This window comes from Branchiostoma lanceolatum, chromosome 12 (assembly GCF_035083965.1).
Source record: "Branchiostoma lanceolatum isolate klBraLanc5 chromosome 12, klBraLanc5.hap2, whole genome shotgun sequence".
NCBI classification, from domain to species: Eukaryota; Metazoa; Chordata; class Leptocardii; order Amphioxiformes; family Branchiostomatidae; genus Branchiostoma; species Branchiostoma lanceolatum.
This window is the reverse complement of record NC_089733.1, coordinates 8006436-8025831: the sequence shown is the minus strand read 5'-3', so window position 1 is coordinate 8025831 and position 19396 is coordinate 8006436. Positions and strand designations below refer to the sequence as shown.

At 40.3% G+C, this 19396-nt stretch overlaps 2 protein-coding genes across 3 annotated transcripts in view; one reads left to right on the top strand and one right to left on the bottom strand.

The window, feature by feature from the left end:
* Window positions 1–833: 833 nt before the first annotated feature.
* On the top strand, window positions 834–16048 carry LOC136445870 (uncharacterized). The gene is made up of 5 exons (XM_066444074.1): window positions 834–954; window positions 10077–10150; window positions 12764–12853; window positions 15109–15242; window positions 15571–16048. The coding sequence occupies exons 1-5, from the start codon at window positions 910–912 to the stop codon at window positions 15786–15788; spliced, it is 561 nt and encodes a 186-aa protein (XP_066300171.1). The 5' UTR covers window positions 834–909; the 3' UTR covers window positions 15789–16048.
* Window positions 16049–17224: 1176 nt separating this feature from the next.
* LOC136445868 (divergent protein kinase domain 2A-like) overlaps window positions 17225–19396 on the bottom strand; it is a 36852-nt gene continuing 34680 nt past the window's right edge. For both annotated transcript variants that reach the window (XM_066444073.1, XM_066444072.1), the window contains exons 4-6: window positions 19162–19303; window positions 18430–18588; window positions 17225–17955 (exon numbers count right to left, since the gene is read on the bottom strand). In XM_066444073.1, coding sequence (XP_066300170.1) covers window positions 17567–17955; window positions 18430–18588; window positions 19162–19303 — 690 coding nt within the window. In that variant the 3' untranslated portion in view covers window positions 17225–17566. The remainder of the gene's footprint in view (window positions 17956–18429; window positions 18589–19161; window positions 19304–19396) is intronic.

The following is a 19396-nucleotide window of genomic DNA, read 5'->3' as shown; positions in this document are numbered from 1 at the left end:
GGTGGCTCCCATGGGTGTGCCCCTGAGCTGGTTTCAGTAAATTGTCAGATTTCATGATTGGAATATGATGCACGATGTTTAAGTATTATCTAAAAGACAACAAAACTCATAAAACGGGAACAAATCGTTCTTTATCTATAAAATTCGCTAAATGATCTGCCAAACGTTCGGTTACTCAATGGCTGCAGCCTTTAGTGCAAAGGGTGTGTTACGAGTTACACTCGATGCTATACAATAGCGGTTTTGTGGTTAGACATTAGTCCCATATACAGAGAGTATTTTCACATGTTTCTAGAATAATGGAAAAGTTTCAAAATCATCACTAAAAATTTGTCCGTACGTCAATTTATCACCAACTGCGTCTGGATGATGTACTGACTTGACAACTATGTTTATGTAGTGTTCTACGGTAACACTACGGTAACACAGAAGTCGCACCGTCTTCGGTAATAACCATACTTAACCACGTACGCGCACCAGGAGGATAAACCCATGGAAATAACAATAACATGCATCATTCCTTTAAATATAAGGGAAAAGCTGTCATCTCAATTTTAGCCATCTGTGTGTAGTAATAGAATGATGATAATAACAATAATCCTAACGATGAGAATTATGATGATTACAAAAATAAAGCGACTGGCGAATTGGTCGGTAAAATAATAAACATCTTAGTTGTAAGAGTACGGAAAATGACATTCACTCATTCAAGGCCATTTCAGACAAGAAATATGTACACGAAAAACCTAATGCATCCCATATGGTTTATGAAGATTCCTGAAAACCCCTTGACACACCCTTTGCTGTTCCACCTGACCACGGGCGTCCCGGGGACAGTGTGTGGCACGGGCTGTTCCGGTTAACGGATTCCCATGAGGACAGACGTGCAGCGGGGAGGTCCAGTACACCATGGAGAAGACTCTGCCTGCGCTGCTAGCTGCTTCTCAGTGGGAGGTGAGTTGCAGTTAGAACATATACAGTCATAGCAGACGAATAACCGGCATGTATCTACACATCTTGCGGTAGGGTAGGGTAGGCGACGTCGTGTTAGACCCAAAAGACAGGTCCCTTTGGTTACTCATGTATACTCACTTGACACTATCTTTAAAATACATTCGATTAATGGTAAAATCATTAATTTCAGAGCATTTTTTCACGTAAGAAATCCGTTATGATTCATAGAAATGTTGCGTACGCAACGTTGGGTTGGCCAGTTGAAGGATAACGTTGCGATGGCACACCTCAAATGATATTGATGGTAGTTGAAGTCGAAACTGACACTCCGTTGTATTTATGCAGTGAACTACGAATAGCTGATGTCAAACCAAGTGAGCAATGCGCGTCTCCGAACTGACAAACCACGAATGTCTCGCACTCGTTCTATCAAACATTTCTGACATCTTTGTATATTCCCGCAATCAGTTTGAATACATGATAGAAAAGAAATATGCAAACAAATATGGTTTAACATACAGCATTCGCGTCAGTGCACAAGTTGTCAGATGGAAAAGAGGTCGTACAACGGTCATTATAACCAAGATATGTATGGAGTTCAATAAGCCGGTTGTTGTGAGCTTGCTTCAGGTATCGCCATTGTCTAGCACATGAATGGTATATAACCTACAGGGGCATGTATTGTTCGTAACATGTTCTTCTACCGGATACGATGGAAACCAAAGAAACAAGAAAAAAATTCCCCGAGGCCACGGAGTCGTGTGTAAAGCATTTAAAAGAAGATAGCACATATGATGACTTCAGATAAAGATTGTCCTCCTTTCACAGAGCTTGATCTGATACAACCTAGTATTATCACAGAATAATCTCATGATTTCTGAAAGACACGATTGCATATTCGTAAAAACAGAGCGATTTGTACATCATTGGGAAAGAATATTGTACGACTACGAGTTGAATGTTGCACAAAGTAGAAATACGACCACTTTTTATTACATTTAGTCCTGTGATTAGGCTGCAAAGGTAGGTCAGGTTCTTTGACCTGTTTTAAGCGGTACCATCTGATGCCAGACGTACTGCAGAAGACTGCCTTATTTATTCATGATCCTCCCCACTATCATGTCACTGTTGCTCCTTCCACGGTGTCGTGACCAAACCGCAAGGCTGAGTAATTACAAGAGCAACAGGCCATGAAATATTAAATTTTGATAAAGCTCTTTTTGAGACCACCACACAGGATTATTGTCGGTTACAACGACTACAAAAGCATACACACGCGGAAAAGGGCTAATGGTAGCGACCGTTAAGCCGATTTTTCCATGATACATTGTCATAATCCCTCTAGTGTTCGTGCCACGAGAACACAGGAAACCCTATTGTAATGGTGTAGGGTTACAGTGAGTTTCTTTTTGAAGTAGACCTGACAAGACAGAAAGGTTATATGACAATACAGCATGACTCCAGACAAGGGTTCAGCCACCCAGAAAACGCAGTTCATTTTATGATGTTTGTTCCCGTGCCTCTAGTAACAGTGCAAAGTCATAGACACTTCATGTAATATTCATGAAACATGTGTGCTTATCATTTCTAATATTTCAGACGCTTTCTTCATAAAAAGAGGAAAGGAATTCAACATGAGAATTTGTATCGTTTACAGCTTTTGCTAGCTTAGTTTCTTCAATATATCATTCCAGATATGAGACCGACTTAGTTTATCGGTTAACAAGTTTTTAAAAAGTAAGGGCTCGGTGACCTTTGTAGTACGGTCAAAAACGTAAGGGCTCTCGTAGGGTGTCCGTGCACATGTCGTTCAAATTTCAGCTCTCTTGTAACGGAAAAAAATGTTTTAGACTCTTTTCGGCGGCAGGTTTCTTAGCAGCCTACTTGAAACTTCTACAGTATCAAAATCGTAAGACGGCGTACAAAGATGCACACGTTTCCGCGACGACAGAGGAGAAGAATACTGATCAAGCTATTCTACAAAAATAATAGTAAAATGATTTTCCATACAATGGCCTAGCTCGTCATTTTCTAAAACCCAACAACAGAATGCACAGTTCTTATACTTGAGTATATGCTGAATCATCTGTTTATTTCCATGGTTACCGCCTGATATGTGTTGCTCCTAACAGACCTTTAAGGCACGTGGCACATAGTCCCCTGACGACGGTCATAAATGATATCAAACGAGCTAAATTAATCTTTCGAGTGTACACCGCATATCTATATATGAAGAACATATGCAAACTGATGTATCCATATCTACCACATGTAATAATAGACCGGTATAAGCGAAGTATTTGAGCAAGCATAAAGGCATTGTTGAAGATTGAAGCCCGGTATATTCTAATATACAATACATATCACTTCTGCACCAATGCGTATTATCACAAGATGACAGTCAAAATTGATGTAAACCCGAAGGTACGGCTCAAGCCCAAAACTGCTAAGGTTACAGGTTATGTAGCGTCTCCCGTCTTAAAGTACTACCAGAAGACATCCCAAAAGCTCTAAATCTTTGAATATATCGGCTTGCCATTTCTCAACAGTACGCGTCGATCTTGACACATAAAGGCGTTAAGTTAGCCTCCTTCGCAGACTTCCTAGAAAGGCGGCATACATATTTGGGGCAAGGGAGTTATGTCGCCGAGGGACGACCCTAGAAAGAGGGTCGTCCCTCGGCGACATAACTCCCTTAGCCCGTGTAAGAAATCGCGTCAGCCCCCCCCCTCCCCAAAATATATACGCCGCCTTTCTAGGAAGTCTACGAATGAGGCTACGTAAAGTAGCCTATTTGTCTGAAATGGTAACGTTACTGAGATCCATATGCATTCCAAATGCACAAAGCTACTTATAAATAAATCAGGTAGTCGTGTGTAAAATAAAGGCCTGTTAGACATTTTCAAAGCTATCTTGAATCCTTAAATCTACCTAAAATGAAGATTGGATATACATGTATGAAACGATGGATATAGCTTAAAGGCACCAGAGCATTTTATGAGACTTGAAAACTGCAAATATTAAAGTTGCTGTAATCTTTACAAAATTGACATTTAATGCCACTGTTTACCACATTTGTGTGATAATTTCATATTAAAAGTGCTCAAAAGCGGCACAAAAATAAGCTACACGGTGGTCTCTATAGTTTCACGCGCATAGTGCAAAAATAATTTCGAGATGTAATTTTTTCTGTGTTGTGTAATGTCATTCTATGAATACACATTTCTAATCATATAATATATCTGTATCCACGGGGGAATATGATATGTTCCAAATGGGATCAGCGATCATTACCAAGACTAATCACGGAATGCGACATTTCATAAAATGTAAATTTGTAATAAATTCTTACTCTTTACTACCCCCAAATTGAATAAAGGCAGGCATGTCTCTTTTAATTATGTTACCCTTAATCATTTGAAAGCAATCCAGCATTCGACGACTCTTTTACGCGCCACTTCTGAAACAACCAAACAGAATTTCGCTGTAGGCAAGTGGAGCGCTAGCAGGGCCTTTACACGACTGTTCTACCACTAGTAGACAGATGATAATGGACAACTTCAATTAGCCAACCGTACGTGCTCACGCCACATCTTCAAAAAAGATGTACACAGACGTAACATTGCCTCCCTGTCTCTATTCAATAGATGCTTCCACGGCCAGTGTTCCAATGAACTGTCACTACTCGTCCCACCACAGAGAATTTTTCAGCGTACCACCAGGTTCTCCTCTGACTCACACCACTATACTGTGCAACTACCAGCCTCAAAGTCATTTTACAGTAATAGCTTTTTTTCCACAAACTGCAAAACTTTGGAACTCCCTCCCAGCACACTAGTACTGCTTTCCCCCCGAATACAACCTACAAACCTTCAAAACAAACATACACCGCTGTCTCTCACCTATGCTACATTAGTTCAATTAGTTCAATGCTGAGAAGTGGCTCAATACAGCCTTGCATTGAGCGAGATCGTTTAAAAAAATGATCCAGGAGCATCATAGAACGGCTGTTATACAACAAGTATTCCATTCGCAAAATGATTTGTGCCATGTGCCAGTCAGTACTGCCCGAAGGTATTGGCATTGTTGTGTCGAATCGAATTTTGCGTAGTAACAAGATACAACAAATGAAACCTTTGAAGTGATCATGAATGATAAATCTGCTCTACTGAATCCCTGAGGGAAGCTGCGAACAATGACCAGGAGAAATACACACTTCGCCTAATTTGCTAATTGGTACATCTACATTGCTGCTACCCCCAAAATAGCCCCTTAAGGTACTGGCAACAATCATCAATTGACAATTTTTATTTGTTATCATTCATTATCATTATTATTCATTTTTTTCAAACTTGCCCTAAGAATCAGCTGTTTTAACAGCTGATTCTTATAGGACTAATCTATACCTGCTTGAGATCTTCCCCATCTAACTTAAAAGTTAGATGAGGAAGATCTCAAGCAGGTATAGATTAGTCCTATTTGACATAGTAAGATATCACATTCTATTACGTTATATTATCACCACTGTATGTATTCCTTTGCTTATCACCATGACCTGTACTTAGCTTGTTTAAGCATAAATATACAATAAAGTTCTTTCATTCGTTCATTCATTCTTAATTTCTACCCCAGTACGTTTTCCTTTTTGATGTTTTGGGAATTGTTTTTATTACGTGCAAATTGATAGAATAAAACAAAAATGAGAAAAGAAAATCAACAAGAGGTAAGTGAGAGGTAAGTGACAGGCTTTGGTATGCTCAACGACATAATAAAGAAGTTATTCATGCATTTGGAGATGGATATGTTAGACCTAAACGTGAGGATAAAACGCGATATAAAGATACTTTCCCATTTCAACCCGTCGAAGCAGCCAGCAACTGCCCCATGCAACAAAATAAATGTGTTTCTTTCTGTGATATCCATATACAAGAAAGAAAAAGTAGTCTAGTTGGACAGACAGATGCGAAGTATTTGCATTATCTATCGATTCGAAGGCGCCCGGACAGACCAACTTGTTGATATTATCACTGTTTCTGTAATGATGAATTTCAATGCTTCATGTCGTCAAGGTCTCTTGAATCCACGGACATAAAAGCCCTTTCAAACCTCCTACACACACTTAGGCCCAATTTATACAGAGTTTTTTCAGATATCTAAAAATCCGCCGACATCTGAGCCTTAGATATCTGGACGCATTTATACACACCGACAGGAAGTACGGCAGGACTCACGCAGCGCGCTGATTGCACTCGTGACCCTATTCATCCTTTTGCGCGCGTTTCAAAATGGCGGGAGAACCGCCTGTGTTTTTCGTCATGATGAATATGGTATTCTTTCTTTATCTGACTCGCGTGTGGCTAAACATGAGGCAGCAAGCAAGGGTTGAGCGTAAGAGGCGTTTGAGGTCCCGGGGAAGACGACAGCGACCGGTCAGAATCAACGCTGCGTTCCTACTCGCTGCCCTTGTCGTGGCGGAGGGGGGAGGGCCGATCAACCGAACGATCTGGCATCACGAAAGAAGTCCGTCGTCCGTTTGGGAACAAATGGTCCTTGATGCTAAGAAGTTTTCCCGCTTTATCGCCCGCCAAATATGCAAACTAGCGTGAACCCCGACCTCCAGATGTCTACTACGCGACACATTCTGTTTAGACGTCCGGTTGGAGCGGTCGGGGACTCCCGCTGAGTTGTCGGGCGAATGCTTCAGAGTGGTCGGCTGAAATTTTCCCGACATCTAAAAAAACCCTAATTAAGACCATAAAATTCCTGTTTAGACACAGAAAAAAGCTGTCGCCTGGCAGATATCTGCAGTTCAGATATCTAGACAAGCTGTGTGTATGGACGTATCTGCTTTTTTATCTCAGGAATTCTAACGAAATGTTCCACACTGGGTGAAGACCGAGTGTGCTATAAGTGTGTATTCAGATGAAGGCTGGCGCCGTGTTTCCGGCATTCCCACGTCCATAACCAAGAGCTGGTATTGATTTTAGTGTTGATCAGCGAATACATCTTACCGAAGCCTCTTGTTCAGACCCACTTACTTTTTACCATGCGTCTAGATTTACACCATAGGAAGGTATCTACACATAAAGATGTAGTTATCTCCATGAAAAAGACTTTTGGGTTGCAAGAAATAACAAAACAATATGCGGACTAAAAATCGATATAAAACCAGAGTAACTTATACAGGTCGTTTAGAAATGCAAGCATGGAACAATATAATTTTCAAACAAGGTCAAATATAAATATGAATACAAATATAGATGCCATGTTAAAGTGAAATACAATGAATTAAAGGATTTTGATTCATATAGACATGCATATGGCGGATGTATGTATCAAGCATTCTTCATATTTCTGTCTACAATTGTAGATTATAAGAATAGATATTTTGTCTTTTAGATATAAATTAGATAGTTTTGGGACAGCAGGACATTGTCATAAAAATCAGATTTAACAAGAGTCTTAGGACCCAAAATCTCCATGAAACCTTTTCTTTTATTAAACCTGTTCCCCCCATTCTATATCGCTTAATGGTATGACCCCCGGCCACATGTTGGGGGCTCAGGTTCCACAGTGACCCACTTTCGTAACAGCTGTTAGTAGTGCTACAATGGCCAAAACTGCAAATATAGATTTCCCCATTACTTAGGCAAATTAAGTCCAATTTGCATAATTTGCACTTCATTGTATACAACCCTATCTAAGCTACTTGCCAAGTAAATAACATGAAAATCTGTTGCTCCTTTCTTCAGTAATTCTCCTTTGAAAATATTTACAAACACGCCATTGCAGTTCCAGTGACACATACCAGGGGGCCCAAAATCGACCTTGACCTTTCTCCTCCCAGCACCTACCCATATACCAAATATCATTTCAATCCATCCACACGTTCTTCAGTTATGCTGATTTTAAGCGTCCGGTGACACATACATACATACACTGTGACACAAACATACACACACGCGCACACGCACGCAAACACAATAACTTCGCATGATTTGCACTTCAGTGTGTACATCTCCGTCCAACCTACCTGCGTACCAAATAACATGAAAATCTGTTGTTCCTCTCTTCAGTTAAACCCCTTTAGAACATTTTTACAAATAGGCCATTGCAGTTCCAGGGACACAAACCAGGGGGCCCAAAATCGACCTTGACCATTCTCCTCTCAGCGCATACCCACATACCAAATATCATTACAAACCATCTACACGTTCTACAGTTATGCTGACTTTAAGTATCCGACGACACACATGCAAACGATTTATCTCCTTACTTATGCAAATTCGGTCTCATTTGCATAGTTTGCACTTAAGTGTGTACAACTTGGTCTAACCTACCTGTGTACCAAAGAACATGACGATCTGTCGATCCACTCTTCAGTTCTTCTACATTTAAGATTTTAACAAATACGCCATTGCAGTTCCAGTCACACATGCCAGGAAGCCCAAAATCGACCTTGACCTACCTCCACCTAACACCCACCCACATACCAAAAATCATTTCAATCCATGTACAGGTTCTACAGTTATGGCGACTTTAAGCGTCCGGTGACACAAACATACACACAGACACCAAACGCAAGCAAAACAGTATCTCATGAAAAAGCCTTTTTTCATGGAGATAAAAACAACACATGACGTAATGTGTATGACAGAACCTGTGGTAAGATTTGAGCTTGTATTTGAGGCGTACTCTTTCAGCGTTGAATATATGTCTTATTATCCCCCGCTGTCTCACCGAGAAGCTACAATATTATCTCAGCACGTTAGCAATATTACGAGACTTTGAGTTACTTCTCACCTCTCGTCTCTTGCTGAGCTAAATCAATATGTGATACAAAAGGCTAAATTCATTGATGAAATATGACACTTGTTTTTGCTTTCGAGCAGGTAGGTTTTGTCTTTGATGTGTATGTTTGTCTATTTGTTTGCTTGTGTGTAGTGGTGCGTACCTAAACCCCGGGCCTGTTCCTAACCTTTAGGTTCAAGTCCAAAAAAACCTAAACATCTGGAATCAAGTCCGGACTTGAAAACAAATCTCTCGCTTTTACACTCTTTTTTGATTTAAGCCATCTTAAAGCTTCCTTAGATCGTGAAATTTGCACTGGAAAAATATGAAAACATTGCTGCTTTGTGTTTATAACTGAACTTCTGCATTAATTACTGACTGTATATAATTACCCATATTATAGTTTTCAAATTGCATGTAAAATACATGCCGATATGCAATTTTACATGAAACAGGAAAAAAATATTCATAGCACACATATTCCATTGGTTCAAGTCCGGACTTTCAAGTCCGAACTTGAACCTTAACCTCTGGACTCAAGTCCGAACCTAAACCTAAACTCGGGTTTAGGTACGCACCACTACTTGTGTGTCTGTTGTTATTTGAATGCAGTGGAGTGGCTGGTTTCCACATGCTATGCACGTCGGGACACTAACAGGAAGTCAGGTCAAAGGTCCTAGAAAGGTCCCAGAATAGGTTATCTCATTTCCTGTCTTCAATTTCTCACTTTAAGGTCTCATTTGTGAGTTTTTTTTCGCCCCATAGGCTTACATGTTAAACGTGTTTTACATGGGCGCATTCGTAATGAAGCTATAGGAAATGCACCAAGGTCATTCTTTGTCTGTTGAGCGCATTTACCATAGATCATGTAAAACAATTGCCAACTACAAGTTGCCTTTTAATGGCAATAACAAACGGCACTTAGCTATACCCCCCAAAAATGCATTTTCCAGCTGAAAGCGCACGGCCGCATCACCGACAATGCCGGGCTGTGGACGTCCGACCTCGCGCGCTGCTGCCGAACTTTACCTGCTAATTTCTTAAGTTACAAACAAGCTTTCATCAGTTTGACGCTTGAGGTCAGTCGGGCTGGCTAAAAGGGAATTTCCCACCGATATAAACACACGTTCATGCAGCCGTTAATTTTTTTGGGTACGGATTCTTACCCACTCCGAGTAATTCAGGAACGAGACCTTAAGAGAGCCGGTGCAAAAATACATTAGAGAAAATCAGTGAGAAATTCACAAACAAGAACGTATGAAATAAGAAATGTACAAAAAATTGGAAATGTTTTTACGGAGGTATGAGATGTTCTATTTCTTGTTTTTCAGTTGGTTGCGGCGGCGTACTGTCTGAAGTACAACTACAACTCTCATCTCGGGACATATGTAGCCACCTTTGTGTAGTAAGTCTTACTTTTGTATATATCTTTGGTACACCGGGGAAATTTGAACATGTTTTTCATCTATGTTCTTCACAAAATATCTAAAAGACATATCTGGTATATATCTATAATTAAGATACATATCTGGTAGATGAACAAGAATAAAAACTGTCATAGAATAGGTTGTTTCAAATAAAAATGGCTCATAACCCAGGCTTTATTCCACGAATCGCACATCAAGAAGGCTCTCAATCGTTACATTTGATCCTGGACAGCATCAAAAATCGTGTATGTATGTTCACAAACCCCTACACGAGCCTCCATGTCTGCATATCACCAACAGGTTGCTTGCCACAGGCCCCATTTATTTTCATGACATTCATGCAATTGTTAAAATGATGGAAATTCCTCGACATTGCCACTTGAGCGTACTTGTTTTGTGGCATATCATTTTGTGTTTCGAACAGAAGGTTTGCTGATAGTTATGAATTCGTTGATGATCCAGTTGTTAGAAGCAATATATCTAGCCTACGGATGTAGAATATATTTCTATAAGCAAGCCACGCGTTTTTTGCCCATGGCATTGCCATTGTCATGGTTGGGTAATGAATATCTTTTGAAGGTCTAACAGTTATCTAAAATGTATCCGTGAATAGTTTCATCAGGTTGGTAAGTCACTGAATAAAAAGACTCTTTTTTCACAACCAAGGGATTTATTCAACCGACGTTTCGGTGACCCTCTGTCACCTTCTTCATGGCAATTCTGACTGGTTCACATAGCAATGCAGCACAGGTAAAATGTAGTTGGTCCATATTTCTAGCACAACACCCCCCAACCCTCCCCTCAAAACACACCTCATATCTTTCCCGAATACGATTCTCAAAAACACACGCCAGTGCCGTATGTCCTCATTAATTATTTACGGCGTCCCATCGCTTTGGCAGTGCTAATTGGTTTATACAATTATCCTGAAAACAGTTTCGTTACGGGGTCGTCGGAGTTCCCAAGTAATGATACCGTTAAACGAAACCTAACTTAATTTTGAAGACCGTGTAAAAATTACTCTCGTTCTTAATCACGCATATCTTATCTCCGACCTATTTCCCCAAAATAATGTACATCTATTTGTTTGTAATGTGTACCACTGTCTATTTGAACAAAAGGACGGAAAGGCGTGTGGTGTAGGATAATAAGCCCAGCAAACGACCTTGTACACATACAATAGAAAGTATCATCCAAGGATTTCGTGTGTGCCAATCTTCAAAATTGCTATTTGATATCCAGGCATTTGTTGCTATTCTAGTTAATACTATTGTCTGCTACGGTTACATAATGTACACGGAAGTAATAAGTCAAATGATGTTTGGCTTTGACCTCAACTGATGTCATCTTCACTGGCAACGGGAGGGGGTACCCATTTTAAAATACAAATATTCTTGCATTTAGTCTGCAACTACTTGTATCAAAGAAAGGTTTAGAGAGCGACGGTTTCTTGGAATAAGGTGATGGCATTCTGGGCCCTACTCACTTGATTTGAATGTCCACCACTCGGGAATCATTTGTGTTGTGTGTTGAAATGTTCTCTTTAAATGAACTGCAGTGCATTTTCCACCTGAAGCCCTTCATCCAAATAAACAACTAAGATTATATTGTGTTGTTGAGTGCCATAGGAACTCATCCCCGCGGCCCGCTTCTATTACAGTAACTGTCGAAAGATAGATATAGATAAACGCAAATGTCGACATTCTAATCTTCCTTGCATAGATAGCATTCACTCTATCACGCTGTGAAAGTTTTCCCTCAGCAAAACGTGTAATTAGTTGGTTACAAAAAAGGTTGATAAGCAAGACTTTTCCATTTCATTGTAGATAGACGCACATGAAACGAAGTGGTGGGAAGATAAGATTGTACCTTTATAAATGGAGTAATGGACCATTCTGCTCTTCTTCAGATTGTGTTGTTTCTGTACAGAGATACGGCACATTGAGATCTAAGTGATACTATAAACGTTGTTCTTATTGTAGCTTGGTGTTCTTATTGTAGCTTATTGTGTTGTTTTTACAGAGATTTTTTATTAGCTTATTGTTCTTATTGTAGCTTATTGTGTTTTTTTACAGAGATACAGCACATTGAGATCTACGCGATACTACAAAACGTTGTTCTTATTGTAGGAATGTAGCTTCCAAAGCAGGAAGAGCGTCTGCAAATCTCCCTAATCTAATTAGTTTTCAAACATCGCCTTGAGTGGCGTGTTGACAATCTTTACCAATGGGTGGGGGGATTGCAACTAAATTTTTATTTACTGAAAGCAAAAGCCACGGACGCCATGCCCATGGAGTTTCCTTTTCGGAAGAAGAAGCTTTAGAATTACACCAACTGAGGCTTCGTCTCTTTCAACAGTTTCATATTTTTGCTGTACTACAACACGGTGTTGTCTGTCTTAACTAAGTTTCCTGTGTATAGCCAGACTTCCATTATCATGTAGGTTAAATGAATATCGGCCCAAGTAAGACCCCTTTTATTGCTTGATATGTACATGTACAGTGACATATGTACATGTACGTATCATATACATGTATGTATATATGATTACATTTATGCATGTATGATTTATTTTGTCTTTTCGCCCTCAGTTGTAGTACGCGATGCTGTGGTGAGGAGAGGACGTGTTGTGTTGAGGACGCGGCTGTTCACAGCAATGTTGTCAACGTGTGGTACTTCTGGTATGTTTATTTATGTCAGTTCATGTCCGAATATACAATACGCTAAAGGGGAGAAACTGGAGATCAAACTGCTAAGCCTTCATCCCGTATAATCATATCAAATCATGTCCCTCTTTTCATTTTTCTTCTGTAGTAGCACTGGTATTTCTTTCTTTCCTTCTTCGTTTGGCTGATATTTACATGTTTGTTTGTTTGTTATGTTTCGCCAACGAAACATATTGTTTTTGTAAGGTTTCTTCTTCTTCTCCTTCTTCTTCTCCTTCTTCTTCTTCTCCTTCTTCTCCTGTCAAACCTTCAAATCGCTTCTTCTCGGTCGTCCGTCGACCAAATTAGCTGAAATTTGGTATGCAGGTAGAGTACGTGTATACCCCTAGACCCTTTTAAAATTTTTTTGATATAAGTTTTTAAAATGATTTTATGGAGGTTTTTTGGTCATTTTCAGACAAAAGTCGCACATGATGGCCTCCAGTGCCGTGGTGTTGAAACCTGAGGACCTGAAATTTGGTTTAGTTGTGCATTGGATATTTACCCAAAGGACCCCATTATTTTTTTTGGCATACACTACTTCAAAATGATTTATTTTGCAATTTTTTGATGCAATTTTTGGTTATTTTCTGTCGGGGCCAGCAAGAACTAGGTCATACTGTAACATAAGCCCTCCTACATGTCTGGGACTTAAAACCAAGCAGATGTCAGGGGGTACCTCTACTAATGGTATTACAGAAAGTTATATGTACCTTATGTTACATGGTACGGATGTTATATTTGAGATGTAGGTACCTATAGGAAAGGTGACTACACCTGACAATTACTTATGCTAATGAGGACCTAATTCGCATAATGTATGCATAAAGTTGTATGTCCCTTACCGTAAATGCTGCGGATGTCATCTTTCAGATGTAGGTACCTTTAGGAAAGGCGAACACACCAGGCCATAAATTATGCTAATGAGGACCCAATTTGCATAATCGATGCATGAAGTTGTATGTCCCTTACCGTAAAAGCTGAGGATGTCATCTTTGAGATGTAGGTACCTTTAGGAAAGGCGAACACACCTGGCCATAAATTATGCTAATGAGGACCTCATTTGCATGATTTATGCTTAAACTTGTAATTCCCTTACCGGAAAAGCTGCAGATGTCAGATTTGACATGTACGTACCGTTAGCAAAGGTGATCACACCTGGCCATGAACTTGTATTTCCCTTACCGTGACAGCTGCGGATGTCATCTTTAAGATGTAGGTACCATTAGGAAAGGTGAATGCACCTGGCCAATAATTATGCTAATGAGGACCTCATTTGCATAATTTATGCTGAAACTTGTATTTCCCTTACCGTACAACCTGCAGATGTCATATTTGAGATGTAGGTAGCTTTAGGAAAGGTGCACACGCCTGGCCATGACATATGCTAATGGGGACCTCACTTGCATAATTTATGCATGATGTTGTATTCCCCTTACTGTAAAAGCTGTGGATGTCATCTTGTACATGTAGGTACATGTAGGAAAGGTGAAAGCACCTGGACATAACTTATGCTCATGAGGACCTCATTTGCATAAATTATGCAGAAACTTGGATTTGCCCAGGAGTTATTTTGGGACAGCCCACTTCTTGCATGAGGAGTATGGGCGAAACATCCTGAATTTGCTCTTAAAGCAAATGACGGCCAGTCTAGTTTGTTTATTTCATTTCACCAGGAGAAGCATGAGCCCTGGGGGGAAACCCCAAACAAAGTTGTTTACATAAAAGATTGCAAGAAATATCAAAACATTATGCGAACTACAAATTGATACAAAACCTACAGTCAATACATACGGTTAATGTTGCCCAACTAGCCATTTGCTATCATCAAGGCCTTGGTAGGGAATACACCATGGTTACACAGTAGATATTTTCTAGCGATGGTACTTATGCCAATGTGTACGTGCACCTGGTAATGCCATATACAGCTGAGGCAGAAAAGGAAGTAGCAAGAGAGTAAAAATCAGATGCGAGCAATTACCGTAAATACATTTAAGTTCGCGTGGTTTTATTTCGCGCTAAGGCGAAAATGGAGTGTTTGCGGTGGTCTTAAGTTTGTGGTAGCGCTTAAGTCACATACTGCTACAGTACTGGACAAAAATGTTCGATCGCGGTGGTTTTCAATTCGCGGTGAAACGTCGCCGCGAAAACCGCGAACATAAAAGCACCGCGAACATTTCTGCAAGTACAGTAATTGAGCTAATTTCTGTGTTGTTCTGTACATTCTACAGGGCCATAGTAGTTGTCGCCTTGTTCACGCTGTGCCTGGCCGTGATAGCAGCATGCTGCAGGTGGAAACAGGGCAGCGGCCGGTCCCGATCCCGCCGGAGGACTAGAGTCAGGACGATAAACATCGCTCCCCCAGGTAGGGGAACAGACAAATTCATATCATCTGAAGGAACTGAAATAACATACCATTTTACTTAGATGCAGAAGAAATACAGGCACGGATATACTTAAGAATAACATTTAGTCCTAAATTTTCGCTTCCATCACTTCCAAACACTTCCCCATGCAAGGAAAGTTCTTGGGCGAACTGAAGGCTACTTTCAGCACAAAGGACAGATACCAAATAACGCCTCTCATGGCTAAAACACGTTCTGACGCAGTCAAAAGCATGCCTTCATAGCCTGTATAAAAGCTAATAGCAAAGGATTCCAATGCTGACAGCTTTCTTTGTCGTCCCCGTACAGATGGCCAGTCACAGTCACAAGCGCCTACGACCACATCCACGCCGCGGACGGGAGACAGGTCGAACCTCCCGCGGTTCACCTTCACCCTCCCCGGCGCACCTCCACCCTACTACCCGGCGTCGCCTCCTCCCTCGTACGAGGAGGTTTGTAGGCAAAGTACAAGGGTGCCGAAAGATTCAGAGGACACAGAGGAAACAGAACCTACTAATCCGGGATGATTGTGGCGTTGTCAGTTAAAATTTTCGATAGTTTTGTCGAATAATGTAAATACTGGGTTGTCGCCATTTTGATGATGATAATGCGCCCTAAGGAGGAGACGTGCTTTTTGTAATCTCCAAGCAGATGTACGGGTAGAAAATCGTAATTTTTTATGACTGACCGGGCTTCTCTGACAACCACTACCCCACATCTGCTTAGAGATTATGCTTTTTGTTGCATTGGCGTGTTGTCTAAAACTAGCCGCATCCATGAGCTCACATTGTTATCTTTTTACATTCTCGGCTAAACTGTAAAGGAATGTATAAAACATATCTTATTTGCTTTAGGATTGTTGAGTGAATGTTTATCGGGCGACTGTAACTATCATGTTTGGTGAAAAGACATTAGATGCTAGATTATCCAAGCAACCTTCGCATCGTTTAAGAAGTTATTGATATTGATAACGTTATTAAATACCGTGCCATATGTAAATGTTTATGAGAGAAGGAACTTAGTTTTCAGTGCATACAGCTATTAGTAAAATGGCCATCTAACATTTCCGAGTACAACAAAGAAGTTGTCGAATGCATGTACTTAAGTTAGATATATTTTTTATTATATTATATTAAATACATTTAACGTGAGCAAGTACAAACGATGCTTAGCATATCTTCAATGGCTTATTTGTTTATTGATTAATTATGTTAGTTTTCGTAAAAAGAGTGTCACACAGGCTGTAGGTAAACTGAGAGAACTTCATCACACGGAGAATGTAAGTTTTCACAGCATAATCTTTATTTACAAAATAAGTATGTGTATGGAACTGTATCCCAAAAAAAAACACATCCATAGACACACTTTTTTGAAGCCTCCCAAAATACCAGCCTTTCCCGCTATGCCTTTTCCGATGTCACAAAACATATATTGAAGAATTTGTCATATTCTACCGGTACGAACTTGATTTCAAGCAGTGTGGTCCTTACTTTGTCTCCTGTCTTAACTTTGTAACAGTCGTACGCGGTGTTAGAACATCAAATGAACAATGTTACTATTTTGCATTGTCTGCAACATGTATGTGCATTGTTTATACGGCATTGGTGTTTTCCATTAAAACGAACGTTCGTAATTACTTGTTTTCACTGATGTTTCCATGTGCGTTGTTATCAAATCTTGGCATGTTAGAAAAATCAAATACCATGAAAAATGTAATGTACATGATATACAATGTAGTATGAACACCAGAAAGGAAACTTTAAACTAAAACTCTGAGTTGAGATCAGGTCTAAGCCGACAGAAAACTGATAAGTACCAGTGATACTGCGCCTCTTGCGACATCTAAGCAAACTGCATATAACAGGTATAGTATTTGCCCACTCTTCAGAAATGGGGGCTTTGAGCGGTCTAAAATGATTTCATATAGCTCGTATTTGCAACAAGAAGAAGAGAACCTTACGGAGTTGTTTATAATTGCACAGTTCGTCAAAGCTTACAACAATGAACTATTTTGAAATGCAACGGCTGATATACATCGATCAAGCATCCAGCTACATGTATTTACAATACTTATGTTGTTTAGAAGAAAAACGATCTTAAATATATCAATGATATCGATAATACTTTGTTTCAAAACATGATTGGTTGCTTAAGAAATGAACCTTCTATAATTTCTGATGCTACGCATATATATTCCCAACAAAAGTTGTGTAAGGAAACAAAACAAAACAAGCTTATCATCAGTTGCATATTTACAATGTGGAACGGGGCTTGTGTACAAAAGAACTGGACATCGGCTTAGTTGTTACCGGTCCTTGTCAAATGTTAGCTGTGAGTCCAACCCGAGCCACTTCTTCAAGTGTGCCTTCAGTTCCGTTACTGCCTTCATACGTCCGCCGGGCATGTTCTCGTACAAACACTCGTTCAGAAGATTCGCGAGAGTTCCCTCTTTCTCGATGTTTTCCGGTGGGTCGTGCAGCAAGCCGCCCGGGTTGGGGGACTCTAAAGTCTCGTAGTCCATGTCACTCATGTTCTTCGCTTCGTCGGTAAGAATCTCGTGACAGAGAAAGTAGTAAGTCGCCCCGATATGCTTGTAGGGTTGCACGCACGTCTTGTCTTCTTCAGGCTCGTCCGCCTTGACGGTCAAGTCGTAAAAACAGTCTTCATTGCACACCTCCCTTTCCACAAGAAGATCTGTACGTTTTATGAAAATGAAAACAGCATTTCAAATCTTTGGTACATTGTTCTACGTGCAATGAACAAGGAAACAATAAGATTACCACAAAATAGTTGCATAGACTCTAGGGAACTGGAGGATATGGCTACGTCCAACACCGATGTTCTTCGATATGGTTAAACTTTACGTTGATACAGAGTCCTCCTCCTCAAAACAACGGTGTGCCGACAGAAAACGGGACATATGATAAAAAGGTCACAATCGTCTCCACCAACCTCTGCTTGGAGAGTACTAAACATTATCATCTGATACTGTAGTATTACATACAAACCTTGAACTCCCTCCAACGTAGTGTTAAATTGGGGCATCGCGCCCTTACATCAGTGGGCTAGGTCTAGACTACTAGTACTTTCCCTACGCCCACACTTCGTGTGTGACTTCCTGAACCCCATAAACTGTCTCTATTTTGACATGACCTACAGAAATCTTACCTCCAGGCATCGATGCCAAGTCTAATATCACTACGTCCTCCACATCTATGACGTACAGTTCCCATTCACTGTTCACCACGATGTTGTCGTAGCCGAGGTCCGTCGGCATGATGACCCACCCCTGGTCATTGTTGGTCAGCTTATCGACAAGCTCGAGCACTAGAAACAAAATTAAATCATAAATGAAAAGTTTATCACAAATTCTTGCCCGGAGGCTAACTGCAAGTACATGTAACACGAAAAGGACGGATAGGCAGAAAATATAGCATGTGACAACTGTAGTCTAAGTATTGACTGATTTATAACTTGGTTTCGAATCGCTTTTCCGAGACAGTGGAAGACGAAAGGTCTCATTTTCTGTGTAATGTATGGGTTTTGTGATGTTATGAGGATTGTATTTCATGCAATAAAAGTCTATAATGTTTAAATGAAAGTACATTTGTGATGGTAATGAACCATCTCTCAACCGAGACGGGGGCCGATACCGACTGCAGGGCACCTTTGACCTGTTGCTGACGTCACACTTCCGTTCATATCACGTGACATAGTCTTAGGGCCCTTTCGAGTTGACAGTGGAAGACGAAAGGTCTCAAGGATCGGGTTGCTCATTGAAATCTTGTTGATAAGAGCTTTACTTTTAAAATATGTACGCAAATAGGGTATAAAATTGTCATCAGATTTCAAAGCCACAATTTAAAAGGACACACGGATTAAGAAGTATCTTTTTCTGACCTTTTAGTGTGAGTTTCATGCGGGTTTCCCAGGTGTCCTCGTAGTAATATCTGAGGGGCGACCCGCTGTGTTCGAACACCGCCATTCGGCCACACGCCCCGAGGAACGATGGGAAGGGCCACCCTTGGTTGTAGTGGAACACCTGCAAAATAGTGTCACCAAATTAAATTGAAAAATGATGTGTTCCTAATACTAGTTATGTTTAAAAAACGCACAAAATCATATACCATATAAA